Below are 26,852 nucleotides of genomic sequence, written 5' to 3'. Positions count from 1 at the left end.
CTGGTGTCCTTGGGCGTCTCTCTCTTTCTCTCTCTCTCCGTCAGTTCTCTTCTGTATTGTGTGGTCTTCCCCCCCCCTCCCCCTGTCAATTGCTGCTGCTGCTGCCGCCGAGATGAGCGCGGAGGACGACCTGACCATCGTGTCCTCGTGGGCACCAAAGGCTTACCAGTGTTTTGCGAGTGAGCTGGAGGAGCTGCAGCAGCTCCAGCAACAGCATGAGCAACACATGTGCCAGTCGCAGCAGGACTTGGAGACACGCTGCAGAGCAGAGGTGGACGCGCGGCTGCATAGAGATTTTCCTGATATCTTCCCTTGCCTCAAGTCGCCTCTATCGCTTTCACGCTCCGGGGCTGGGAGTGTGTTATCGTCACCGCCGTTGTCGTCGTCTGGGTTGCCTAGCGGAAAACGGCCCCGGCTAAAGCCAACGCAACAACTGCGGCAGTCCGAGGCAGTTGTGGCTTACGCTAAGCGTGATGCACTCTTACAGCAACACATTCAGGCCGCCATGGTAACCCAGCGGCTACAACCAGCGCGCCAACTCGCCGCGCAGTATGCCGAGCAGCTGAGCAGCACGCAGAGGCAAGTGGGGTTGTACCTGGAAAGAGAAGCCAATGAGTTGCGTCGTTTCACCACCAAGCCGCTCAGCGCATACGCGTTGGGTGAAGTATTAGAGGCCCCTCCGGTCACCATAGCTTCTGCCTTGCCTGCACCAGAGGCGGCGGTGCCAAGCGCTTTGCTTCTACCCCACCCAACGGCGCCCCAAATGCCCAAGCAGCGCATAGCCTCCGCGCCTCGCAGTGAAATCGCGTCCAACTCCACGCAACGCTGCGCGTCAGAGCGCAGCACCGCAGCGGCGAGCAACGCTGGCTCAAACCGACAGAGGCCGAAGAAGAATGACCGGTCGGGGCGCAGCGATGGCGCAGTGCCGTCCCACGCGCACGTGGCTGACAAAGGCGGCGCGACTGTGGTTGAGCAGGCTGGTCTTGACCGCCACGCAGAACTCGACGCTGCGTCGCTCGCGGTACCGCCGCCGTTCTTGATTGATGCCCACCAGTTTGCTGTAGACTACAACGAGATGCTGAAGAGGGAGTACGGTTTTCGTCCCTCCATGACGAACACGCTGGCCTCCGAGGAGTCGAAGGCGGGTTGCGAGGCTGCGGACGTGGTGGCGGCGCTAAAGGGTCAGCTGCGCACGCACGCGGCAGGGATCACAAGCAAGAGGCTCGATGTGGTCGCCAGCAACCGTGCGCTGCCGCCCTTGCTCGAAACCGCTGCGTCCTGCACCACTCTCGCTTCAGGGTCGTTGCTGCAACCCGTCCACGCAGACACCGCGACTGAGAGGGGTGGCATGGATTCCAAAAGTTCTCTCGCGCACTCCTTTCCAAAAAGGAAACAGGCGCAAAAAGTGCAGCCAGCGTTCACGAAGCAAACCACTGCGGGTGGCAGCACGAGCAACACCCGACAAGAGGGACGGACTGCAGCAGCGTTGTCCTCTGTGCGGGGTGGCGGCTCCTTGGCCTCTTCGAGTGTGAACCCTCTGAATGGCGTGAGATGTTCCTGCAAGAGCGGTCGGATTTCGCTCTCCACCTGCGTCGGGGTACCGAGCCGACAGGTGATTCGGTTTGTGAACCAGAATGGTTTCCGCACCCGACTGCGTCTCAAGCCATCCTCACACCCGTGGCTCGCATACCGGTGCGTTCGTGTTGCACCCTCCGCCGGCGCTGCTGTGGCGGTGGTGCCAGAGATGCCGCTGAACTGCGGAGGCTACATGGAAGTGGAGGTGATCTTCTGCCCAACCTCCATCGAGGAGGCCACGGCAACCCTGGAAACGGTTCTGGAGATGGGAGTCGCGCGAGAGTTGAATGATCGGGTCGGCGAGGGAGCCCAGTGGCAGTTCATGACCGTGTCGTTGCAAGGGCAGGTGGTGCTGCCACACTTTGAGTGGTGGCGCAGTGCCACCGCGGCTGCCACTAAGTTCACAGAGGACACGAGCGAGCTGGTGCTCGATGCACCGCCGGCCATGGCGGCGGTGGAAGAGGCAGGCGTGGACGTAGAGGCGATGCATGCAGAGGAGTGTGCTGATACGCAGGCGCCACCGCTCATTGCCCATGACGCACTCGTTTCTCGAGCAGTGCGCCTGGGCGTGAGTGACTTTTCCGCAGCAGTGGTGGAATTCGGCAAAGTACTTCTTCTTGATGCAGTGAGGCAGACTATTTACGTCGAGAACACCGGTTCCACAGCGGTGGTGCACGTCCAGAGCTCGTCCCCAGAGTTTACTGTGTCACTCCCACCGGTGGTGGCCACGACGCTGTCTTCTGGCCACGCGATGCCGCTCCACGTATCTTTTTGTCCATTGTCAGAGGGCTCTTGTAAGGCCAGCTTGATTGTGGCAGTTCGCGCCAGCGATGCCGCAGACAGCCCCATCCTGACGGAGCACAGGGTGGGGCTCTTGGGCATCGGCGTTGTGCCGCGTGTCAGCATCACTTCGCTTGGGTCGCAGTTGGTTCAGGATAGTGACACGCCGCAGTGGCAGCTGGGCAAGGGAAACGCACAGCTCCAACTCCTTCTGAAGGGCACGATACCTGATTTGCCGACGGAAGTGCCGCTGACTGTGCGCAACGACTGCGCCGTTCCACTGCCCTATCATTGGCACGGCGGTGTGCCATCCTGCAAGGGGCAGAGCAATGACAGCCATGAGGAGGCGGGGCAGGAGGGTCTCGACGCGAATCGCCAGGCGTGTGTTTCAGCGTCAGGGGCCACCGCCACTGCTCCTCCTCTCACCACTGTCGATGCGGCTGGTGTTGGCGCTGACCAGATTTCCAACATTACACCAGCCTTTGGGATACTGCCGCCTATGAGCACGACCAATTTTACTCTCACCGTGACGCCGCGCACCCTGCAGCCGCTCCAGACGCTCTACAACCTCTTCCTGGACAAAATGCCTGACCCCTCCACTCCGCAGAATGCGGCTAAGCTGTCATTGGTAGATGCGGAGGTGCTGGAGCTGTACCGCCGCAATCGGCTCATACCCTGTGGGGTGCATTATGCAGAGGATGACAGCCGTCTTTTCAGCGACAGAGCCGGGTCTAAAGCAGCGCTGCCCAATTGGTTGCAGGTGACGTACCTAGATCCCATCGCTGCCTTTGCCCGCTTTCAAAGCGGACGAGGAGAGGGTGAGGACTACGTCGACCCCAACGCCGTCTTCGTCACAGGTTTTTTGACGTATCAGCAGCCAGCGCTGCCCACGCTTTCCATTGACCCAGCGGTGGTTGAAGAACGCGTTGAATGCCTCATCCAGTCCAGGACAACGCGCACAGTCTCGCTGCACAACAATTCACCCATTGCGATGCACTTTCTGCTGGATCCAACCGCTGCGGAGTTCGCTGCTTCTGTCGACCAGCACGATTACTTCGACGGAAACACGAGCACAACCCTCACCTATGAGCTCTGGTGCGCCTCCTTTCCAAAAAGTGACGGCATCTCCGTGACTTGCCAGCCTCGCAGTGGCCTCATCGCACCGCATGGCACGGTCACAGTCACTATCCACTTCACACTAGAGGCAATCGGACCCCACTACGCGGTCGTTCCGTGCTGGGTGCCAGAGGTGGAGCTGTTATCTGCGCGTTTGACAGCGAGGTGTCCCGTTTCCACTGCCGGGCTCTCCAGGCGCACATCACTCTCTTTGCCGACGAACTTGCGGGGATCCACTAGCGCGGGCATGGCCAGCCGACGCACACACCTGACGACACCATTTCAGAAAGCGCTGCCTGGGCCCGGCGTGTGCCTACGCAGCGCCAGCGGAGGCATGGAGAAGAGGCCGAAATCTACGTCGGGAGTCTGCGCTGTAGGGGGGATTTCATCCGTGACTGTGGCGGCGTCGGAGGACGTGGCTCAGCCTCAGCCATCTGAGCATTGCGGCTACTACGCTCTGCTTGTCACGGCCACCGGCGTTGGCCCGACAGTCACGACCAGCGCCGAACTGCTGGACTTTGGGCTGATCGAGCTCGGCCAGGAGGCCGCCGCTTCCTTCACAGTGTCGAACCCGAACTCCATCCCTGTGGTATTCGACCTCTCTGACCCGCTCATGCGCCACCCGTCGCGGTTTGTCTTTATCCCCCAATCGTTCCGCCTCGCTGCCGGCAACACGGTGGAGGTGACAGTGTACCGCAGAGTCGTCTCCACTGAGGACGCGCAGACGTTTTTTGAGCTTACTGTGCGTGACGGCGGTGCCTCGGTCGCGATCGAGACTCGGGCAACCATTCAGCAGCCGCTCCTTGTCGTTGAGGATCCCGTCGTGCAGTTCGGGGTCGTACCAGAAGGTGTGTGGCAGTCCAGAGCCTTCCACGTGTCGAACCGCTCAGCCCTCGATACAGCGTTCACCGTCATCCCAGCAACCCCGACGCCGTCCTATATGGAGCTCGACTACGAGGCTGAGCACTCGTTACGCGCGGGGGAGGTGCTGACAGTGCCCGTTCGCTGCCGCTTCCACGCCCATCCTCCCGCCATGGCGAGCTACCGCAGCCGCCCCGAGACATCGGCGTCGCTCGTGAGAGCTCAGAGAGACACCGCTACTGCCGCAGGAGACAAAGATGACTACTCGACTCTGCTCAGTGTCGTCTCTAAGCGTAGCCGGCAGGCGCTATTCGTGGAGGTGCGCTGTTACAGCGTCGAGACGCTGTCTGTCTCGGTGGACCTGGTACCAGACGCGTCCCCAGACGACCGCTGTGCTGCGCCCTCGACAGAGCCCATGTCCACCGAAGCCTACGTGCGAGCACTCCTCTGGAACTTGCTCGAGGCCGCGTTGTTCGCACGGGCCACTGCTGCGGCAGATGCTTCAGCGGATTCTGAGGACCATATTGCTCCTCTCGTGGTACATCCTTATTGCTCGACGCTGCGTGTAGTGGACTACATGCTCGATGACGTCCCCCTTTCCCGGTGCTCCCTGGCCATTGTTGTGGAGAACTACACCGGCTGCGAGGGGGCCTACGAAGTCCGTGCGAAGCACTTTATGCCACTGCCGATGGAGGTGTTGGGTACGCAGGGTATTCTGAGCAAGCAGCGCAAGAGAGCGGCGGAGGTTGTCAGTCGAAGCGTGGGGGGCAGCAGACGAGGCAGCGGCCTTGGTGCATCTGGCGGAAGCAGCAAGAAGGCTCAAATCCATCTGCCAGAGGAACAGGGGCAGTTGTTGTCTACATTCTCGGCACTGGAATCGGGAGTACCACCAGCGAGCAACCTCGAGGGTGGCGGCAATGGTTCCACCCTCCCAGCCTTTTGGATTAAGAGCGTGGAAAAGGGTGTAACGGTACAACAGCAACAGCAGCAGATGGTAAAGGCCGCGCAGAGAGTCCTCGGCGACGGTCGCCGGTGTGTGACTTTGTTCGGGTCCCTTGCGGGAGGTCTGGGCCCGTACGGCCGGGTGCGAATACCTGTGCGCCTCGTATGCGCCTTGCCTGGGCGCTACGTTGAGCAGCTGTGCATCCGTGCGAACTCGACTCTGCCGTGGCTGCAAATCCCTGTGGATTACGAAGTCTACGGCAAGGCCATTGTGCTCGATCCAATGACGTCAGGGCTCATGAAAGAGGGCGGCCGAGATGGGAAGGAGGTGTTACAGATGCCGCCCGTGATTGCGCCTCTGGGCACGTCGCGGCGGACGATTCGGCTCGTGAATCGCGTGTCGCGCGACGTGGACGTGACTGTGGAGGTGTTCTCCTGCCCGCTGGGCATGGTTGTCCACGCCGTGGACCCTGGCGTGCTGGCGGATCAGGTTGAACTCAGGTTGTGCTCTATGACCGAGGAGGATCGGGAGAAGGAGCGTCGGCGCGTGGGGCGGGTGTCAGCGACACCGTTCAAGCTGCGCATCCCCGCCCACTCGCGGCGCGAGGTGCTACTGGAGTTTACGCCGACAGCGAGGGCCGCAGAGGAATCGCTGGCGAGCGAGCACGGCAAAGGCTTCAACCGCTCTGACGGATACGCTGTTTCTCCTAAAGGTAGGCACCGCAACGATGCCAGCGCGAGGGGTTTTGTCACGGGGCATGACTCCGACGGTAGCGAGGACGACGAGGATGGCGAGGAGGCCATGCTGCCGCCCTCGGAGCACTTCTGGCAGGGTAGCGTCTGCATCCACGCCATGCTGGCGCACAGCGAGCTGAACGACATCTTCCTTGTCGATGAATTTTACACCCTCTACGCAGACCGCTACCCATCCCAACGCGTGGCTCGCCCTATCAGTGGAGCAAAGGCGGGCGCCAGATGCACGACTGACGTTGGCGGTTCAGCTGGAGGGAGCCTGACGGTGGCCCAGCTTAGTGTAATGCAGCCACTGCGGACCCGGCCGGGCGGTCGAGTGGTGCGCGACGGTCGGGTGGTTTGGCCCTCCGAGGCGGCACAGCGAGCGCTCGACCGCGCCGCCGCTGCAGGTGACACACCTTTGGTCAACACCACTGCCTCTGCACTTGGTAGGCCGGCGAGCCACAGCCCCGGCTGCGATAGTGACAGCGCCACCGACGGCGACGAGAGCGCTAGCGAGATGTCCCTCTTCTCGCAACGCGCAGAACCCATTCCGCCACTGGAGGTGCTGCAGCAGGAGGTGGAGGAGCGGCAGGCCCTTGTTGCGTTCATGGAGAGTCGCCGTCGTACGCTGCAGGAGGAGAGCCGAAAATATTTCACATCGATCGAGCTACGCTTGCGAGCGCGGTGCGGCCGGCCGCGCCTAACAATCGAACCTTCAGAGCGGTGTGTATGCTTTCCAGGGGTCCCCCTGGTGGACAAGCGGGCACCAGGAGCGTCCTTGGCTGTGTCGCACTGCAGGCAAACGATTCGGTTCACGAACCGAAACAGCTCGTCACTGCGCTTTGCCCTTTTGTTCTCCTCACCCAACTTCCACGACTCCACAGATGTGTTCTCCGTCGTGCGATGTGATCTGTGGCGCTCTGGCCATGACGCGGCCACTCAACTGTTTTGCTCTACTCCAACGACCTCTTCGGCTGGTGCTGTGGGGCACGAGTACACATTAGAGAGCATGGATGCGCTTGACGTACAGGTCGAGGTGCTCACCGGAGGATCTGCGTGGCGGCAGGCATGCGCGACTCTCATTTCTGCATCATCCCAATTTTCGCTGACGGACAAGGCGCTGGCGGTCGAGGGGGTGTTGAAAGTCCAGTTCCTGCCCACATCCGAGTTAGCGGACACCACGTGCGACTCCTCTGACGACTGCGTCCCGGCGCCTCACCAGCTTCTGCATCTCCGCGTGCCTCTCACCACTCCGTGGCTGGAGTGCAGTCCTGGGGTGGTGTGGTTCCGCCCAGGCCAGCAACGCCATGACGGCCGCCGGCAAGGGGCATACACGCAGAGGTTTGTCTTGTTCAACCGGAGTGCCATTCCAGTGTCCTTTCAGATCTGCCCCGTCACGGACGCCGATGAGGAGACGATTGAGACGTTCCGCCTTCAGCAGCAGGAACAAATCACGACCAGGAGTCACTGGGGTGTTTCCCCATCGGCGGTCTCAGAGCGTCTTTTGCTGGAAAATACGACCACGACACAGCTTGGTGTCTCGGCGACTCATCGCCAGTGCGACTCCATCACGCGGAAGGTAAAGGCTGTTGTGGGGATGCCTGCCGTGGCGCCGCCTGCGGAGGGTCGTCCTGACCTCGTGTACGTTGATGAGCCCTCGCGATTCTCGCTCGATCCGCTAGAGGGCGTTGTCCCGGCTGCGTCGTTGGGCGGTGAGTGTGGTTGTCTTGAGGTTTGCGTTACCTTTGTCGAGTTCTCTAATTTACGGTACGAGTCGTTGTTCAAAGTGGTTGCGGTTGGCGCCGCCGTTCAGCAACCAGTCTATGTGCTGCTGCGTGGCGACAGCCGTGACACAGAGGTGTAGTCCGGTTCTCACCGGCTGCGCCCCCCCCCCCCTTCTCGTGTGGAAACGCGGCGAGAGAGGGGGAGGGTCAGGGATGTGCTTCACAGGCTTTCTTCGCTCTTTGAAGAGCGAATCGAGCGGTGATGCACCGCATGCTCACTGCAAACCCCACAGGGGAGGGGGAAACAGGGTGAGATGGGAAGAGTTATCATGACCGTACGTCTAAGGGTGTGTGTCTGTCTGTATGTATACACATATACATGTGTGCGTTGGTGTGCTTGTACCCGGAAAAAATGTTATCGACAATGACGTGGCCTCTTCCCGGTGTACACGGCGGAGTTTTCACTCCGCCCCCCCTCCCCATTTTTATTTGTTTGTGTCTCCATCTTCACGTATTCTCACGTGGCTCATGTACAGATTTGATGTGTGCCTTTTCGCCTCTCTGTGTGCGCATTTGTTATATAGTTTCCCTCCTCCCCCCATTTCCCTCTCCAGACACCACCTGTATTGATTTTGCCCCCCTCCCACCCCCCACCTTTTCGCTTGGTTGTGTTGGTGGATGGTGTGTCTGTATGTCATCCGGAGAGCCTTCAACGTTGAGCAAGCAAGCAACCGCTACAACTCCTGCCAAGTGACACGAGGGTAATCTTGGTGGCAGGTGTGCAGACGCTCTCTCTCTTCCCCTCGCACAACATGTGGGAGTGAGCCGCTGGTGTGACCTGAAAGCGGGTGCACTGCGCAACGGCTCAATGATGTCGTGTGACGGGCGCCTTTTCCCACACGCGCATACATCCCCCCCTCCTCCTCCTCCTCCTCCTCCTCTATCCATTCCATCCTCAATTTTCTATCCGCCCGCCCCCCTCCCCCTCCTATCAGCATCCGCAGTAATCCCATAACAGCTCTTACATATTTGTTTCACGTACGCGCGCGTGTGTGTGTGTGTGTGGTGGTGGTGGTGCGTTTTAGGTGTTCACTACCTCGTTCTCCCATTGCGTGCCACAATATCCTTCACTTCGCTCTCTCGCTCTCTCGCATTACACACGGTCGATCGACACCCCCAAAGTGCTCAGCCGTCAGATTTCGACTCAGTCTTGTTACCTCAGTTCCGCATTCTTTTTCCCCCATCTCTTGGGACCAAACGATTGTTTTACTTTGAATGCCTGCGCGTTTGTGCGCGCTCATTGGATAATGTACAATCAACCAGCCCTCTCGGCGAGTCCTTACGTGGGAGGATATGGCGGTTACGGGGTCTACGGGTCCGCTACGGCCCCCGGAGGCGGGTCGGCTGCGGGGTTGTACTGCGACCCTGCTCAAGGCCCCGCTGCAGAGGCGGGCTACTACGGCACTGCTGTTCAGCAGGCTTCTGCGATACAACCCAACACCGCTGCTGCTGCTTCCACGTCGTATGGCTATGGTGGTTACGAATACGCTTCCGGTGCCCCAACTGGCACTACAGCGACAACAGGTTCTGCGTACCCGTACGGTAGCAGCGGTCACACCACGATGAGCGCACCAGTGACAGGTCCGCGCGGCTCATCCACCACGGCATCGGCCCCACCACCTCCTATTCCTGCGCATTCTCAAGTTGGATACAACCCTTACGGCTATCACGGTACCGCCCCTGCGGCTTCTGAGCCGTTGCGACAGCAGGCATCATCGGTGTCGACTTCAGCCTATCCACCACCACCACCACCACCGCAGGGCAACTCTGTTGCCGCTACAACAGTCAGTGACCCCTACGCAGCAACTTCCTTGCCCAGGACTGAAGTGCAGGCACCGAAGTCGCTGCCGCGGCCGACTCAAGAGTACAGCAGTCCCATGGCGGACAGTGGCGCTCACAGCCCCCGCCCCCCGCCGCGTGTCTTGGCTCGACAGCCGCCGGCACGCGTTGTGAACGTACGCGCCGTGCCAAACCCGGAGCGCAACATCCAGCACAACAGCGATGCCCCGGTCGAATATTTAACGTGCACGAACGAGCCGCCCTACGCCACTGTCGACTTTGTGGGCCTTGACAACGGAAACGTCAACTCGAAGTTTTTTCGTCCGTCCATGCTGTGCGCTCCTGAGACGGATGGACTCGTGAAGGACAGCCATACCCCGTTTGGCGCCATCCTCGCACCTCTGTGCCAGCCGCTTCACGATAAGGAGGTGGTGCCGCTTGTGCGGCACGAAAAACCGCCTGTGCGCTGTCACCGCTGCCGCAGCTACATGAGCTGTCATGCCCGACTTCTTGAGATGGGCCGCAAGTGGGAGTGTCCTCTGTGCGAGGTGGTCAACGATATCGCTGACGATGGCTTTCAAGCTGTTGACGGAATGGGGCGTCGGGTGAACGTGACGGATCACCCGGAGATGTCCTTCGGTGCTGTGGAGTTCGATGTCGATGACTTCTCAGAGTACGCGCTGCGTACCGAGGACAACGTTGTGCTGCCCAGCCGGCCGCTGCATCATCTCTTCCTCATCGACATCTCGCGCGACGCGGGCCAGCGCTTTCTGGCCGACTACGTCGAAGCCATTCGCAGCGCCCTGCAGCGCATGGCGGAGAAGACGCCGGGGTGCAAAGTGTCCTTCATCACATTTGCCTCGCAGCTTCATTTCTATGACTTTCGCCGTCCCGATATGCCGCAGCTCTGCGTGCCAGATGTCGAGAACCCGTTCGTGCCACTGCCCTTCACGAGTTTTTGTTGGATGGAGGTGGGGACCGAGCTGGAGCGCCTGGAGAGCTTTCTGAGTCGGCTTCCGCGTTTGGCCGTCGACACCGATGAGTCGGACTGCGTGCTTGGTGCCGCCGTCAAGGCAGCGACGCTGGTGTTGGCGGGGCAGCATGGGGGCCGCGTGATCATGTGCGCGAGCCGCCCCCCGCAGCGTGGGGTGGGAAAAGTTGCGCTTCGCGAGCAGCACAAACTCTACGGCACCGATCGCGAAAAAGAGCTGCTGCGACCCATCGAGGGTTTCTGGACGACCACCGCGGCTGCTGCGGCGAAGCAGCAGATTTCGTTCGACTTGCTCATGTTTGCCTCGCGATACTGTGAGCTTGTGACGCTGTCAAACCTGTGCCATGTCACGAACGGACGTGTGTTCCTCTTCAGCAACTACGACCCCCTTGTCGATAGCACCAAGGTCAGCGCCTCCATGCTCCAGTTGCTGACGGAGGAGGCTGGGTATGCTGGTATCCTCCGCGTTCGGTGCAGCACTGGTCTCCGTGTTCAGCGCTACCGGGGCCACTACCTCTCCCAGACAGTACATGACATGGACTTGGCCAGTATCACAGGCAGCTCCACTTTTTATGTCGAGTTCGCGCATGAGGGCCGCCTGCAGAAGGACAATTATGCACACTTCCAGACGGCACTGCTGTATACCACCCGTTCTGGCCACCGTCGGGTGCGGGTGCTGTCGTGCCGGCTGCGCGTCGCCTCCTCGCTGACCCTTCTTTTTCGAAACTTGGACTTGGAGGCGACCCTGCTCGGGTTTATTCAGGATGCCCTGGCAGACGCTGTGAACAAAGGCCCACGGCAGGCGCGCCAAGGGATGACCGATCGCCTCATCAAGGTTTTCTCCTGCTACCGCCAGTACTGCGGTTCCGATAAATCATGTAGTGATTACGAGGACGTCAAGACCGCTGCCCACACCAAGAAGAACACTCTCTTGATGCCGCCGCGACTCAAGTTGCTCCCGGTGTATCTGTTGTGCATGATTAAGTCCGACGCGCTGGCGGAGGGCACCTTGGTGCATATCGACAACCGCGTGGCGAGCATCTTTGATCTAGTTTCGATTCCGGCGTACAAGCTCCTCAATTACCTATACCCCTCTCTCTACTGCCTGGACGACTTGGAGAGCGATCCCACGATCGGCACGCTCAATGTGGAGACAGGACAGTGCATTCTGCCGCACCATCGCCAGCTGCTCTTTGACAACGTGGCCCAGGATGGCACGTACGCGCTCTGCGACGAGCAAGCGCGGCTCGTCTACATGTGGATTGGCAACGCTGTTCCTCCGAAGGTAGCGAATACGTTATTTAGCACTCCTGATGCATCCTCTGTGTGTGTGGCCGGTGGGCCAGGTGAAGAGTGCTTCAGTGAGCGCCTGCGCAACGTCCTGTATGCGCTTATGCTGCGCGACGATGGCATGCGGCGGCTCATCGTGGTTCACCACGGTGAACGCTCCGAAGAAGCCTTCTTCAAGGAGTTCAAAGAAGAAATGGACACAAGCAAAATGGGCTACGATGAGTATCTTACTCATCTGCACCGTACTATCCAGGCGCAGGTGTCGTCAAGCTGGTGAGCCGGGGCCGGAGAGGGTGGGGCTGCATACCTCTTCCGATGACCCAATCGGCTTGGTAGGCTTCCCACCGACCCCGTTGTTGCGTGGTAGTACGTGTGTCATGGTATCTTTGGAAACGAAAGGCAAACATCCCTGTGATACCGGGGTTTCAAAAAAAAAAAATGAGCCGCTAGCTCGCCACCTGGTGTCTTTGATGGTGCATATGTGTGTGTGTGTATGTGTTGTTGTTGACGGGGTAATTTACTTGCGCTTTTTGGTTCACGGGTTTCGGTGCACGTGCATGGCGGCCTGCATGAGCGTGGTGATGGGGAGGGAGGGAGAGTCCGCACCCGAGTATATGTTGTGCACGCGCGCTTTGATTTTCCCTTTGTTTTATGGGCGTTGGACATCAGAAGTGCAGGCGAGCAAAAGGAAACGATGTAGTGACAGGAACTGAGTAGGGGGGGGGGAGGGGAGGGAGGGGAGGGGTGCTACTCACCACCGCACCGTGTAGGTACCGAATGCTACGGCTGGCGAGGGTGTGTGTGTGGGGGGTGGGGCCTTTCGTTGTTTACCTCCAATTCTCTCTCTTCTCCCTTCTCATGAACATATATATATATATATATATATATATTATATGCGCCGGTGGCACACGCCCACGGGCATCGTCACCTGTGACACAAAGAAGATGTGCCGGCTGCAGCTGGCGTTTGAGCTCTTTGTCTTTCTTTCCTCCTCCGTTGCTCAGGCCCTTCCTCCACTACTCCCCCTCTCCCCCCTCCTCCTCTACCTCTTTCCTCTTCCCAGCCATAGAGTACTGCACCAACAAATCCAGAGGGAATCGCTTCGCGGTAGATTTGCATACATGTGCAAGTACATACATTCAGGCAACCCCCTTTTTTTTTGTCATCTACATCCCTTTTACATGCACCAAGTCGCTGCCGGCTAATGGACACGCGCTTCCACTGCGTGTACCTACTCACCAGTCTCGACCCTCAGTGTGAAGGCGACTTCTACATTGGCTACACTGTGAACCCCCTGCGACGGCTGCGGCAGCACAATGGCGAGCTCGTAAACGGTGCCCGACGCACAGGTCGCCGTGGCCGCCCTTGGACGATCGTATGCTGCGTCTCTGGCTTTACCGACGATCGGGCCGCACTGAAGTTCGAGTGGTGCTGGCAGCACCCAACTGCGTCCGCGCGGCTGAAGCACACAATTGACGTTTTCACAGGCTTGCATCGGCTTCCTTACGCGGTGGCCACCCTTCATTTCCTCGTGTGTGCCTCCCTTTTTCGCGAGTTGGACTTGACGCTGCACATATTTGAGCCCGCACTCCTTCAGGAAGCGACGGCCAGGGCGGAGGTGTTTCTCGCGACACGGCGTGGCGCCTTTGCCGTAGGTGTTGGACGGCGAGCCGACTCACCCCAAGCGAGCACACGAACCCGTTCGCAAGTATTTGATTCCGTGCAAGGACAGGCAGGCGGTAGTGTGACACCGCCACTGGCCGCGTTGGGGCCTCAGGGGGGAGGTCTGCAAGATGCGCCTCTGACGTCGGCACCCGGGGCGACCACGGCTACCTTTCACGGTCTCCCTCCGTTTAGTCCATCGCTCCTGTTTCATGTCGAGGTCACAACGCGGCAGGCATTCGAGGATGCCTACTTGAGTCACGACCGGTGCCTGCTGCTGCCCAGCCTGGGCCCAGGTGTAGACCTCGGTGAGGCTGGGAAGGAGAGCAGCACCCACTTGAGCGCTAATGCCAGCGCCTCCTGCCCCTATGATGTATCGTTACTTTCCCATGCTGTACGGGCAGAGTGGTCGAACGCTTCCTTCGCCTACGACTCAGACGACGAGGGCACACGGAGGCTTGCGCCTTCTTGGTGCACTGAGGGCTCCGGCACGCCATCGCCGCAGCGCGGTGGCGCGGAGGCCTTGCCAGCTTTTCTTGGCTACCGAAGCGAGGAGCGCTCGGGTGACGGTGTCCTGCAATCGAGCCCGGGTGACAGTGTCGGTTGTGGCCCAGCGTCACGCTCCTTTTCGCGTTCTCCACCGCCACCGGCGTCTTCGCGGCGATCGCCGTCGTGCCCGTCTCTACTCCCAGGCATCAACGACGCCGCCCCCCTCGCAGCGGATGTACACCGAGACGGTGTTACGACTTTTCGCCCTCCCTCCGCGGCGGCGTCTGTCCCAGAGCCCCGGATTCCGCTCCGCTTTGCAGACTACAGCGAGGTGGACTTTGCGCGGGCCCACGAGGAGGAGCAGCGTCGTCTCCACCTCGGACTGCTCCCGTGCAGTATTTGCGCGTTGCCTCTACAACCCTCGTATGTGGCGTACTGCAGCCGCGCGCCTTTCTGCGCCTTGCGCTGCCACCTGAGCTGCTTGGCGATGTGGATGCTTTATGCCGAGGCCGAGGCAGCGGCCACCGAAGACGGCGCCGAGGCCAGCCCTGCGCCACCTCCTCAAGCACCACCGGTGACTATGTCACCCCTGCGTCGTCTGATCCCCTCCAAGCCGTGCCCATGCCCTCTCTGCGGTGTCTTCCTGAATTGGGGCTCTCTTGTGAAGGCGCTGAAGAGGCGTGTGGTCGTGGAGCGGCGCCTGCACGCGGCGCAGCGGTGCATTCGCATGGAACAGCGATGGCAGGCGCGCCTGGCGCACATAAATTCGGCGAAGAGGAGCACTGGTGCAGCGATGCGGCGTCGGCAGTGGACGAGGGTGGGTGGCGCTGTCATGCGGCGGAAAAGCGCCGGTGGGGCACCCGTCGCCGCGTCGACTGCGCCGATGACTACGATCAACCCGCGGCCGGTACTGGGTGATGCGCCACTAGTGCCCTCACCGAACTCGTTGGCCAATCCACCACTACCACCGCCGCCGTCGTCGGTGGCATCTGCACTTGGTGCCTCTCTGCTCTCTCCCACCGCCTCATCACCAGCGTCGCTTCCCATAGACACATACTCGCCGATCACTTGGCGCGCTGGTGACTTGAACGTCGGCGCTGCACTTAGTGTCGCTCCTCCGGTGTCTGACGCGTCGCTGTTGTCTCTGACTGACTTCTGCGAGGATGACTGGTTACGTTCATGAGTGTGGGACTGCTGCCATCGATGGGGAAAAGGATTACCTCCCTCCTCCCCAATGGGCAGATATACAGTGAGTGGTGGTGCCAATGTGTTTACTCAATACTGGCCAGCAGCCCTGTGTTCGCATTCAGTGCGCCTGTGCAGGCATACACAGAGGGCAGTGGGGGCTGTTATTGTTGGCTTCTACCCCACAAATTGCCATTTGCGTATCAACGGCCTGCTTGCTCTCTCTCTGCAAAGCCCCCCCCTCCCCCCCCTCACACGCGTGCAAGCGGTCCTCTGCCTGCTTCTCTGCGTCGCTCGTCAATCCCATCAAACAGATTGTACGTGAACGCAGTGGCACCGATACTCTCTCTCTACATGTCTATGTTCCTATCCGCATGTTTTGTGTGTGTGTGTATTTTTCAAATCGTCTTTCTGTGTCCCCTACTTAATCCCTCTGTCCTTTCTCACAGTTCACTGGTGTATTGAGTGCGTGCGAGCGCGCTTTCCCCCCAGTCTCTCGCTAGAATACATCTCTTTCACTATACACACATCCATATATATATATATATATATGTATGTATATTCGCGTGTGCTCCCTGCATTGCCACCTTTCCCACTCTTGCGCGCGTTACCATCTTCCCACACATCCTCCTTTCATTCAAAGCGGTAGAGGCATCGGCTCCACCTCGAGGGGTGTCGTGTACTTCTTTTTTTTTCACTCTGAGACGAGCACCAGGGGGTGGGGAGGGGAGAAGGAGAGGGGCGAAAGGAGGTGAGGACAGCGGGGGGAAACAAGGAAGAACAAAGTAACCAACGTAGTCAGTAATTTTCAGCGCCATGACGACCACCGGTGAGGGATCGGCGGTGGGGTCGAGCAGCGCTTTCGACTTGGATGAGATGATCAACTACGTCATACAGTGCAAGCCGCTCAGCGAGCAACAGGTGGTGCGTCTCTGCGAGAAGGTGAAGGAAGTGCTGGAGAAGGAGAACAACGTGCACGTAGTGCGGGCGCCAGTTACGGTGTGCGGAGATGTGCATGGCCAGTTCCACGACTTGCTAGAGCTTTTCAAGATTGGTGGACTGCCGCCGGACACGAACTACCTGTTCATGGGCGACTACGTGGATCGCGGCTACTACAGCGTGGAGACGGTGACGCTCCTTCTCCTGTACAAGCTTCGGTACCCCCAGCGACTACATCTTCTTCGCGGCAATCACGAGTCACGTCAGATTACGCAGGTGTACGGCTTTTACGATGAGTGCATTCGAAAATATGGTAGCGCGAATGTCTGGACGATCTTCACAGACCTCTTCGACTACCTGCCCCTGACGGCACTGGTCGAGAATGACATCTTTTGTCTCCACGGCGGACTCTCGCCGACGGTCGACACGTTCAGCCATATCCGCAACCTCGACCGCGTGCAGGAGGTGCCACACGAGGGGCCGATGTGCGACTTGCTCTGGTCAGACCCCGACGACCGTGATGGCTGGGGCATCAGCCCTCGTGGTGCCGGCTTCACCTTCGGTCAAGGAGTTACCGAAGGCTTCTGTCACAACAACAAGATCAAGACGATCGCACGTGCCCACCAGCTTGTTATGGACGGATACAGCTGGACACACCAGGACCAGCTCGTCACGATTTTCAGTGCGCCAAACTACTGCTACCGCTGCGGCAACCTTGCCGGTCTCCTCGAGATTGACGAGCACATGGGCAAGTGTTTCTTTCAGTTTGATCCGGCACCGCGTCGCGGTGAAGCACAGGTGTCTAAGAAGACACCAGATTATTTCCTTTAGAGGGGGACGATTGAAGGAATGGTAGCAACGCTAAAGGATTGTAGCGGACGCACTCACGACCTGCCACAGACCCCCCACGGCGGGGGGTGTGTGTGGATGGGAGGGCGGAAGGGGGAGGCGGGAGGACGCATAGATGCCGTCTTCAAGGCCTGCGTATTGCACGTAAGTCTATCTGGACGTGCAATTTTTGGTTTCATTGCGGTGCTCGCCTTTTGGTGCGTGTACAGGGGATTTTCATTATCAGTTTCTTTTCGCTCTCTCTGTCGTATATATATATGGTGTGTGTCTGTGTGTGTGTGCCGGAGCTCACTATAAAACTTTGCGTGTCTTTGGGACCGTTCAAGGAGCCACTTCCCCCCCCCCGAAAAAAAAATGCAGAAAGCCAGAGTACACACCAGAAAATACTGGAGCGAACGGAGAGGGCGAGGGGGGGGGGGAGGGGAGGGGAGGGGGCGTCAAGTCTCTTCTCTGGAGGTGGTCTCCAGTCGGTCATTCACCCTCGCCCGTCCGACACTCGCTTCATGCACTCTGGGTGTGGTAGCTGACTTGGCCGGATACGCTCCAGTGTGGTGGGGGGGGTGGGGAGGCTCATGTTGGTGCGGGGGGTTGCCGTAGCAAAAGGCACATCCTGGTCAAGAAGATGTGGCGTCAGCGGCGCGTACTTGTTTACAAAATGTGTAGCTCAGGGTGGCAGGAAGTGTGTGTTGGTGAGTTGCCTCCCTCTGTTTACTCAAATGCATGTTCGTCTAACCAGTTTTCTATTACACCCACACAGAGGCGCCAACGATCGCAGCCGACATGCGCACGCCCAAACGAACCAATCAATCAATACAAGCGCACTGTTATCGCTTCGCTGCGTTTCCTCTTCCTTTGTCTCATCTCTACCATCTCATCCCTCTCCTCTTGCGCTGAACATGCCCATCATCGTCCTCTTTTGCATCCTCATCCTCATCATGTCCCCCCCCTTCCCCTCGCCCCCCTTTTAAAGTTTATTTGTTTGGCCATTTTGACCTTGACGGAAAAAAAAAGGGCAGCGTTGCGCGACGCACGTGGGCATCTGTCTTGCGCCAACTTCTCTCCCCTCCCCTTCCTAGTCGACACGAGGGCCTCCTCGCTGCCTTGTAACGAAGCCACCGCAGAGCATATATACACACTTACGTATAGCTGCGTGCTTCCGTCATGCTTATTCCTGTGCGTTGCTACTCGTGCGGCAAGGTGGTCGGCAACCTCTACGAGCAGTATCAACGGTTGTTAGATGAGGACTACACGGAGGCTGAAGCTTTGGATGCGCTGCACCTAGACCGCTATTGCTGCCGTCGCATGATCCTCTCCCATATTGATCTCATCGACGATATCATTCCATATAGTGTGCCGGTGACGGCCACCATGCAGCTGATGGCACCACTGCCGATGTCCGCGCCCCACCGCCGCTGATAACTAAGGTGCATGACACTCTCGGCGGTCTTGACGCTTCGCACGTCTCTCTCGTACACTTCTCTCTATCCAGGGGGCTGCTGTGTGTCTGCGTTTCTGCTCACGTGCGTGTGGATGTTGGCTCCGCGTACGATACAAGCCGTCATTCTCCGGCGATATCATATTCATTTCTTTTCTTCCATCCTCACCCCCTCTCGTTTCCTTTTCTTTGTAAGTCGATGTGTGTGTTTGTGTGTCTCTGTGTGTGTGTGTGTGTGTGTGTGTGTGTGGAGCGTGGGTGTGGAGTTGATTGTGCGTCCTGTTGGTCGCTTCTCTCGCTTGTGTGTGTGTGTGTGTGTGTGTCCTGTTCTCCTCCCCTCCCTCGTTTCGGCCGTTTTCGATCACGCTAATCCTCACGCGCTTGTCTGCGCTCTCGAGTAATACTAACACCAGCTCAGCTGCAACCACCGAGGGTCGCAGCCAACCACTCTCGCCCTTGTGTCTCATTGATCGTACACGTTCATGTTACAGGTGAGGACAATACATGCCCCCCATCTCTCTTCTCACTACGCGTATTGGCAGGCCCGAGTACCTTTGGCGCGTCCATTCGTGCTTGCGTGTGTGCGTGTGCTGCCTCCCCCCTCCCTTCTTTCCCTCATCTGCGTCATGTTGCTTGCTTTTAAAGCGCTTTCTACTCCTCCTCTTTATCATATTCGCTCGTGTTTTTCTACCAATATCTTTTTTACAATACCCACGACTCGTGTTACACCCCAACCCCGTACCCGTCCACAAATGCACACACTCATCCGTAGCTTAATATTTTTTGATCTGTTGTTCTTCTCATTCTTGGTGATTCATTTTGTGTGTGTCTGTGTCTGTGTGTCGGCGTGCATTGTTATCGTTCGTATTCCCGCTGACCTGAACTCTCAACCCCCCCCCCCCCCCCCCCTGTGCCGGGATATTTCTCTGGGCGCGGTTTTGTTGTACAGGAACGCTTCTTGCTGATTGTTCAATCCTCTACCACCAGGTGATCACTACGTCTCGTCTAGCGCTTTCCTTTGGTGGTAACCCACCGTTACTCCTGCGACTACTTGTATCGCCCCTCGGGTGTCGGTGCTCCTGCTGCCGCTGCTCCTCCGCCCTGAACGTGTAACGAACTCGTGTAAAAAAAAAAACGAGAGAGGGGAAGCCAATGGGGCCTCGCAAGACCAACGCCTTCGCGTCCGGCAAGGATGATGGCCCCGCCGCCGGGAAGGTACGGAAGGTGGGTGCCAATGGTGTGCCAAGCAGCACCGCGACCGGCAACACGAACCAGAAGCAGGGTGCGGATATCACAGCTACTAGGGCGAACATCTCCTACACAAACGAGGAAAGGTCCTTTCTAGAGTCCCAGCTGACACTCTTCACATCTGCTGGGGGTGGCAGCTGCGGCACAGACTTTGCTAGTATGACCAAGGAGCAGTGGATGGCCGGCCTGTCCACACTCGTCTCAGCAACAGAGAAGTTGCTTCAGGTAGCGGCTGAGGAGTATACAAAGACATGCCGTGAGCACACAGCAGCTGTAGCTACTGCAAACGGTGCGCTGCAGAGCGGATTTTCCTCGGGCGTCGACGGCTGCGGTGGCGGTAGGCACGGCACCACGCCCAGCAGCAGCGACGCCAACGGGCCCGCAGCTGACGGTATTGCCCTTGGCGAGGCGGCAGGCTCATTGGACCCGCGTTCCTCCCCAGCCGCCGGCACCCCTGCACAGTTTGCGGAGGAGAACGCTTATATCATTGCACAGGCGCAGCAGCTCCAGTGGTTCCCCTTCACTTACCAGCGCTGGGTTGAACTGCTGTTGGATCCGTGTAAGCACCACACGGCTGGCAGCACCGGCCGCCTCCGCGGGGACGCGATTCAGGCGTCGTTGCGGCGGTGCATTCTGGTGACGTATCCAGCAGTGGAGGGCGGGGATCTTATTTAGGTGAGGAGTGCGTGGGAGGGGAGGGGGACGGATACCGCAAACCGCATGCACACCTAGGGTATTGGCCACCTGATATTCCTACCATCACCCCAGTGTGGTGTATCCAAGGGGGGTCCAGTACCTACTTCTCTGTGTGTGGGGGGGGGAGGTCCAGCTGCCCATCGCCTCCCCTCTCCCTTCCCCCGAAATCCACCCTTTGCTGATGCCGAACCACTTGTGGTGGCGGCAGAGTCACACACCTGCGACATGGGGGAGACCAGCGCAATTTATCGCCACGGGTGTCGACAATCCAGTCCCGAATGGCGCTGCATTGGAGAGACCCGCGGCAGCGGGCAGGCTTGCACCGCCCACACGGATGGGCCAGGTGTCAGGGTGAGTGGCAGGTATCACACCTGCGGATCTCCACGCTCACTGGCAGGGTAGCCCGAACGCACGCTGAGGGATACACACCACGGGGATCGACCGGAATGATGGGAGTGGCAGCGCTGCAACCTGCGAGGTTTGGGGGTGGGGGGGGGGGGGTGGTGTTTGAGGCGCGGAGGCCGTGCTGAGGTGACTGCATCGCCATTGGTGTAGCGCGCGTGGCTACAGGGGCTGCTTCGCATCCACACAAGACGCGGACCTACGAGAGACCGGGGGGAGGGGGGGGGGGCGCAAAGTGGAGGGGCTGAGTTGATGATTTGGTGGTGTCGCATGGCAGAGTGGGCTGAATACATAACCCCCCCTCCTCTTCCCACCACAAAGCGGACATATTTATGTTTACACACTTTTCTTCCCCCCCTCTTTTTTTTATCTCACCCTCGAGAGGTCGTCTCTCGATTTTCGCAACTTCCTTCGCGCATAGGATGATGTCTCTGCGTATCTATCTATCTATATATCTATATATACATATATATATATATATCTATATATCTATGTTTATCTGACTGTGTGTGTGTGTGTGTACATTTGCTACCGTTGGTGCCCTCCCTTCCTGAGAGAGAGAGAGAAAAAAAGACGGAATTTAATATGCGCTGCAACAGCGATTAGCAACACAGGGGGTAGACTGGCGTGGGATGAAGCGCTGCCCTCGGTTTCTCTCTTTCTCGCGGCTTGTGTGTGCGTGTGTGTGTGTTTCTGTGTTTTCCCGAGCACGTGAGAGGTGACTGAGGAGTCTGTGAATCATTGCATACATACTCTTTGGTTCCCCCTGTGTCTTGCCTATACTCGCGACTACCGTTTTGGGGGTATTCTTCGGCTCCCAGTTACACGTTGTTTTTTTTTTGCTTCAGGCAGGTGTCTTCCTCAATTTCGTAGTGCTCACGTTCGACCTTCCCCCCCCGCGCCCCTCCTTCCCGACCTCCTCGCGCTTTCTGGACGCTCCTGTTCCTCTGCTTCTGCCTTGCTTTTCTTTCCTCGTCTTTGTGACGGTATTGATGTGATTTTGTCCAGCCCGAAAGGGGAGAGGGAACTAGATAGCCATTACACACACACACACACACACACACACACACACACGCTCATACACAGGCACACAGAGAGCCATACTCGACGTAGGAGACGCCATATCACTGTGGTGTGGCGCAGGATCTATTCTCTTCCCTCCCTCCCCCCCCTCTCTCTCCCTCCCACTCCTCGTGCCATCAACCTCTCTCTCGACAAGGTGTTGCCTGTGAAGAGCGAATGGGTGGAAGGAAAGGGGGCTTGTGAGAGAAAAAAGCGTGTTGCTCTTTTTTGTTTTTCGCAATGGAGCCACACGTGTTCTGCGGCCCCGAGTTCATTCTTGAGGTACCCTCTCAGAGTGTTTCCTACGTTCTGGAGCGCGTCCAGGGAACATCGGAGGGAGTGACAACGTCGGCGCCGGCCGAGTCTTGTGGGACTGTGGGGTCAAGCCTGTCAGGTCCTACTACCGATGGCCCCGTGTCGCACGGTTGGACTGTGGTGCCGTCAGCCCTTTTGCGCATACAAAATGAAATCTACGGCGTTTGTACAGCCGAGGTCCGTCGACATGCACATGCCCACAAGGCGCTCGCTGCGTGTATGAAAACAGACGTGCGTCGAGGGATGGAGATGGTGTCACGACGCATGGCTAACTTTGGCCGTATTGTTCTTCCAGCAAGCTACGGCAATACCAGCAGCGGTGGTGTGCCGCCGCCACCGACAGAGGTGACCTTTGTGGAGGTGAAGCCCACCACGGCGCTCAGCACGGAGGAGTTGGCCTCGCTGCGGCAGTCCGTGCGTGTGGCGGGCGCCTCATCTGGGGCTACTCCGGCCGCTTCATCCTCACCAGCAGCACCATCCACTTCCCCGCCGAGCACGTATCTGCTGCTCTATGTAACGGACTCGTGCGTCGCTGCACAGCTGCACATGCTATGCCTTCGCAACACCTTTGTTGCTCTGCCCCATGCCTGCCGACTGTTAAATTACTTCGTCTCAACGGGCCGCGCTGCCGCGATTGTGCCGAGCCAGGTGCTCCAGAAGCGCGAGTTGCTCAGGTCGCACCTCAATTTTGATGCCGAGCTCTGGGGTGTGCTGGAGTCGAAGCTCACCGATGAGCTGGTGGAGCAGGTGCGCAGCTCCGGCCCCGCACCCAACAGCGGTCGACTCCTCACGGCATTTGAGCAGCGTGAGCAGAACGTAAAGTCGGTGCTGCGGTATTGCGAACAGAGCGTGTGCTACGCTGGTGTTTTTGACGACGACGAGGAGGCGAGTCCGTTCCTAGTGGCGATGGGGTTGTGCTGGCGACTCGGGCTCACAATGGATGATGTGTGCCGGCACTTTGCCCGACACCCTCGTCGCGTTATTCGTGCCTTGGCTCTTTACCTAGCCCGCTATACCCTCGCACCGGAGGATTACGTGTACTTCTTCACTCCTTCCTTCTGCGATGAGGTGGTGATTGCCTGCACCGCAGACGCCCAGGTGACCACCTCAATGAAAGATTTGAGTCGGCAGCTGCTCACGAAGAACGACGTTGTGGACGCATGGCTGCCCATTTTACCGAAGCGCTGGCAGGAGGATGTGGTGGCACCAGCGATGGCGTTCATGGAGGCTTGCTGGACGCTACAAGTCCAGGGTGATAGTGGTAGCGTCAAGGTTGACGCCACTGCTACGGTACCCAGCGCACCAACCGATGTTTCACAGCTCTTTCTGGACGCGGACGGGACTGCCAGGGACGGTCTGGATCGAGTTCACGGCGAAGGCCGTGGTATCGCTGCTACCTTTGGATTTCGCAGCATCATTGAGATTGCTGACCATGCTGCGCAGCACGCCCGTGTGCTGGTGCCGCAGAGCATCGCAACGATAGTGAAACGGCGTCGTGGCCTGGAAGAAGAGGTCTTCGGCGGTGGCGGTGTTGGCGACGATGCAATGGATGTCCTCGGTGCTGATGACGATGCCGATGACGATGACTTCCTTATCCACGTTGACGTGCGTGGCGATGACGCGGTTGACGATGTGAGGGGGTTTGGTGCCATGGTGGACCACCACAACGGCGGTAGCAGCGGACTCGCCTTTCCCTCCATGAAGCGAGTAGGAGCCGGCGAGGCCAAGAAGGGGAATGGCGATGGTGTCGTGCTCGATCCGCATCGGCGCATCATGCGAGAGGGACTTAAGTTGACGCTGTCTTTGCTCGGTCGCCGCACTCTTTTCAGGAAGGGCGACGAGCACTACATTGAGTTTTGAGAGCGCGCGTATATATATATATATCTATATATGGGGGGGGGAGGGGGCGTTGATGTGCCCGCTGGAGAGATGGGAAGGGGGGTTTACATGAGGAAAAAAAAGAGAAGGATCGTGTGGTCGGTGGTGCAAGTCGTTCAACCGCGTCTTCGACGGGGAGACCTCACACACAAACCATAATTGTACCTGCTGTGACAGACAGGTGCGTGCCGGCGCATGTCCCACACGGAAAGTCCCCCCCTCCACATACACACACACATATATACATACATATATATGTATAATCGCTCACAAAGGCGTGCATCGGCGCCAAACCAAAGTTCTTAAGAGGAGATACATGATCTCGTGAAAGGAGGCGGGCTCGCCGTAGTACGTCACCATCGTTCAGTGGAGGGGGCAGAGGCGGGGATCATGGTTGCGTTGTAGGGTGCACAGCGAAAAACGTCACGGGGATATCCAGCTGCCTTCCTCATATCCTTCCCCTTGATTCAGGCACGAACACCCACGGATGGAAAAGGTGAGCACAACTCCACCAGTGCCGCTAGTGGGAGGCTCAAGCCCCCTCCCCTCCCCCTCCCCCTCCCCCTCCCTCCCCCTCCCTCCCCACCGCTCCAACTCCCTACTCTCCTCTCTCCGACTCTTCATTACCCACATGTGGGTTGCGTCACAAGAGTTTTTTTTTTTGTTTTGCCATTATCTGCAGGAGCACAGCGCAAGCTTAGAAATCCAGTTGTCCAAGAAGAGTGGGTGTCCGACGCTGTCCTTACTTTTCCCCATTGATCCATACCGTCGAGACTACTTTCGCAACACAAAAAAAGAGGTCGTGGTGTGATTGCGTTGTCGCTCGCTGAAGGGCACGGGCACCGTCTTGACCCCCCCTCCCAACTCTTTTTGTGTTTTGCAGCTGATCCTTTTCTCTTTCTCTTGAGCGCTTTGGTCGGGGCCCTCTGGACAGGTGGTGTGTCGTGTGTGTGTGTGTGTGTGCGCTTATATCGAATACACGCTAGGAACACCGCACATAGTGGTGAGCATGTCCTCTAGTGACCCCCTGCAGCAACTGAGAGAGGAGCAGCGCCGACGCTTTGAGAGGGCCAAGAAAGAAGGCAACACACCAGAGGTGCGCAGGTGCGACGCGTGTCAGAAGCCCACTTACTCAGCCAACGTATGCCCCGTTTCGGGACTCTTTCATGACCTCGACAAGAAGACACTTATAGGCGGTGCCATCGTTAGCTCAAATGTTATCTCATCCTCGCAGCTTATGTCTGCCATTGACCAGACACGCGTGAAGTGGGTGCCAAGTCGAACCCAGCTGGTGAGGGTGGATGCACAATCGATCAATATCTTTCAGAGCTTCGTGGCGCAGATGGATTGGAAGCTGCAGCGCTACGCTATCCTCTACGGCCTCTACGATGACACTACCCGCACGATCGAAGTGCACTCCGTCTACGAGCCGGAGCAGCACGGCAACACCTACACCTTTGAACCCGTTCAGGACCCACACTTGGATAAGGTGGATAAGATCGCGAAGGTACTAGGTCTTCGGCGCGTCGGTGTCGCGTGCACGCATCCAATGCGAAACCTGGAGCAAATCTTGTTGAACTACCGCGAGCTGCTGCTGTGCAGCAAGGAGCAGTCCCTCTACGGTGATGAGTGCGTCTTGCTCACCGTGGCACCGGCAGCCATGCCGTCAGAGGAGAGTGGTGGTACGACGAGCGCTCCGCGTGAACTCGCTACTGCTTCCGTGGCGGCGTCGAACGATGCGACAGCTGCACCGAACATTGTGGTTTCTTGTCAAGCCTGGCAGACATCGCCGCAGTGTGTGCATCTTTATCGCCTTGGGGTCCTGCAGGAGTCTCCGGCTGGCGAGACGGCGCTGCAGGACGTTGAGCGGGCGCGGCAGGTCCATTCTACAATACCCTTGGAGGTGGCCCAGACGGACACCGACCCAAGCGGTCACCAGCGCTTTGTCACCAAAGCACCGAGCGCTGAGGTCGATACGCGCTGGTTCACGAGCTACATCGCAGTGCAGCAGTTCGAGTCACCCATAGTCCGTGGTGCCTTCATGCGACTCGCGCGGCCAGGCATGCCGCCACCAGCATTGCAGAATCTGCGCAACTACATGCGCGACCCAAAGCGAAAAAACATGTCCTTTGCAGAGACGATCGCTGATTTCCATGTTCTTGTGTACCTCCTTACGCAGATCTTCACCACCGACAACGACCTCCTCGCGCTGTGCTCGGTGGTGCGCACCAAACAAATGACGGAAGAGGCGGCCGACTACCAGATTAATCTGCTGGGGATGATGTCCGCGTAAGGAGGCCGAGAGACAATAGAGTGCATATATTTTTGTGCGCATGCCGCGGGCGCTCCAGGGCCGTCTGTCCGTCTTCGCACAAGACTGCTGTCATCTTTTATCTGGCGAGAAGAGGTGCTGCAGCTCATTCCATCTACTTTACTGACGTTTTCCCCTCTCCTCCCGTGTGTGTGTGTGTGTTCATCTTGATGACGCAGGCAAAATCTGTGTGTGTTGCAAGTAGAGGCCGCTACGCCCTCTCTTTTCCCTCCATTGGACGGGATTCTTTGCCCCCTCCACCTTCAGCCCACGCACTCTCGCTCTTGCACAGATCACTTTTCGTTGTCCCATTGTGCTGCGCTCCATTCACGCGTGTATGCCTGTCGTGTGCGCGCTTCACCAGCACCCCTTTCAAGGAATGCCTCCTCCCCAACAAAAGAGTTACAGCCAACATGCCGAGGGGGTGAGTGGGTGGGTGGGGACCGTCACTGAGGCACAAGAGCGAATGTACGAAATCGGATAGAAATATCCCCCAGGCGACGTGCAGCTGGGCGCGGGTGCGTCATT

The 26,852-nt window shown here is 58.4% G+C and overlaps 8 protein-coding genes across 8 annotated transcripts; all 8 read left to right on the top strand.

Annotated features, from left to right (window-relative positions):
• Positions 1–112: 112 nt before the first annotated feature.
• Positions 113–7,873, top strand: JKF63_04636 (uncharacterized protein; the record flags this gene model as incomplete). Its single annotated transcript, XM_067900617.1, has 1 exon — positions 113–7,873. One exon carries the CDS (start codon positions 113–115, stop codon positions 7,871–7,873), a length of 7,761 nt encoding a protein of 2,586 aa, XP_067756638.1.
• Positions 7,874–9,040: 1,167 nt separating this feature from the next.
• JKF63_04635 (uncharacterized protein) lies at positions 9,041–12,130 on the top strand (the record flags this gene model as incomplete). Its single annotated transcript, XM_067900616.1, has 1 exon — positions 9,041–12,130. The coding sequence occupies one exon, from the start codon at positions 9,041–9,043 to the stop codon at positions 12,128–12,130; it is 3,090 nt and encodes a 1,029-aa protein (XP_067756637.1).
• A 927-nt stretch (positions 12,131–13,057) lies between these two features.
• Positions 13,058–15,187, top strand: JKF63_04634 (uncharacterized protein; the record flags this gene model as incomplete). Its single annotated transcript, XM_067900615.1, has 1 exon — positions 13,058–15,187. The coding sequence occupies one exon, from the start codon at positions 13,058–13,060 to the stop codon at positions 15,185–15,187; it is 2,130 nt and encodes a 709-aa protein (XP_067756636.1).
• An 818-nt stretch (positions 15,188–16,005) lies between these two features.
• On the top strand, positions 16,006–16,959 carry JKF63_04633 (uncharacterized protein; the record flags this gene model as incomplete). Its single annotated transcript, XM_067900614.1, has 1 exon — positions 16,006–16,959. The coding sequence occupies one exon, from the start codon at positions 16,006–16,008 to the stop codon at positions 16,957–16,959; it is 954 nt and encodes a 317-aa protein (XP_067756635.1).
• A 1,179-nt stretch (positions 16,960–18,138) lies between these two features.
• Positions 18,139–18,393, top strand: JKF63_04632 (uncharacterized protein; the record flags this gene model as incomplete). Its single annotated transcript, XM_067900613.1, has 1 exon — positions 18,139–18,393. One exon carries the CDS (start codon positions 18,139–18,141, stop codon positions 18,391–18,393), a length of 255 nt encoding a protein of 84 aa, XP_067756634.1.
• A 1,171-nt stretch (positions 18,394–19,564) lies between these two features.
• On the top strand, positions 19,565–20,335 carry JKF63_04631 (uncharacterized protein; the record flags this gene model as incomplete). Its single annotated transcript, XM_067900612.1, has 1 exon — positions 19,565–20,335. One exon carries the CDS (start codon positions 19,565–19,567, stop codon positions 20,333–20,335), a length of 771 nt encoding a protein of 256 aa, XP_067756633.1.
• A 1,725-nt stretch (positions 20,336–22,060) lies between these two features.
• Positions 22,061–23,995, top strand: JKF63_04630 (uncharacterized protein; the record flags this gene model as incomplete). Its single annotated transcript, XM_067900611.1, has 1 exon — positions 22,061–23,995. The coding sequence occupies one exon, from the start codon at positions 22,061–22,063 to the stop codon at positions 23,993–23,995; it is 1,935 nt and encodes a 644-aa protein (XP_067756632.1).
• A 1,027-nt stretch (positions 23,996–25,022) lies between these two features.
• On the top strand, positions 25,023–26,306 carry JKF63_04629 (uncharacterized protein; the record flags this gene model as incomplete). Its single annotated transcript, XM_067900610.1, has 1 exon — positions 25,023–26,306. One exon carries the CDS (start codon positions 25,023–25,025, stop codon positions 26,304–26,306), a length of 1,284 nt encoding a protein of 427 aa, XP_067756631.1.
• Between the last annotated feature and the right edge of the window lie 546 nt (positions 26,307–26,852).

The sequence above is a fragment of the Porcisia hertigi genome, chromosome 25, assembly GCF_017918235.1.
Source record: "Porcisia hertigi strain C119 chromosome 25, whole genome shotgun sequence".
Taxonomy (NCBI): domain Eukaryota; phylum Euglenozoa; class Kinetoplastea; order Trypanosomatida; family Trypanosomatidae; genus Porcisia; species Porcisia hertigi.
The sequence above is the reverse complement of the archived record's forward strand: the minus strand, read 5'-3'. Positions and strand labels throughout refer to the sequence as shown.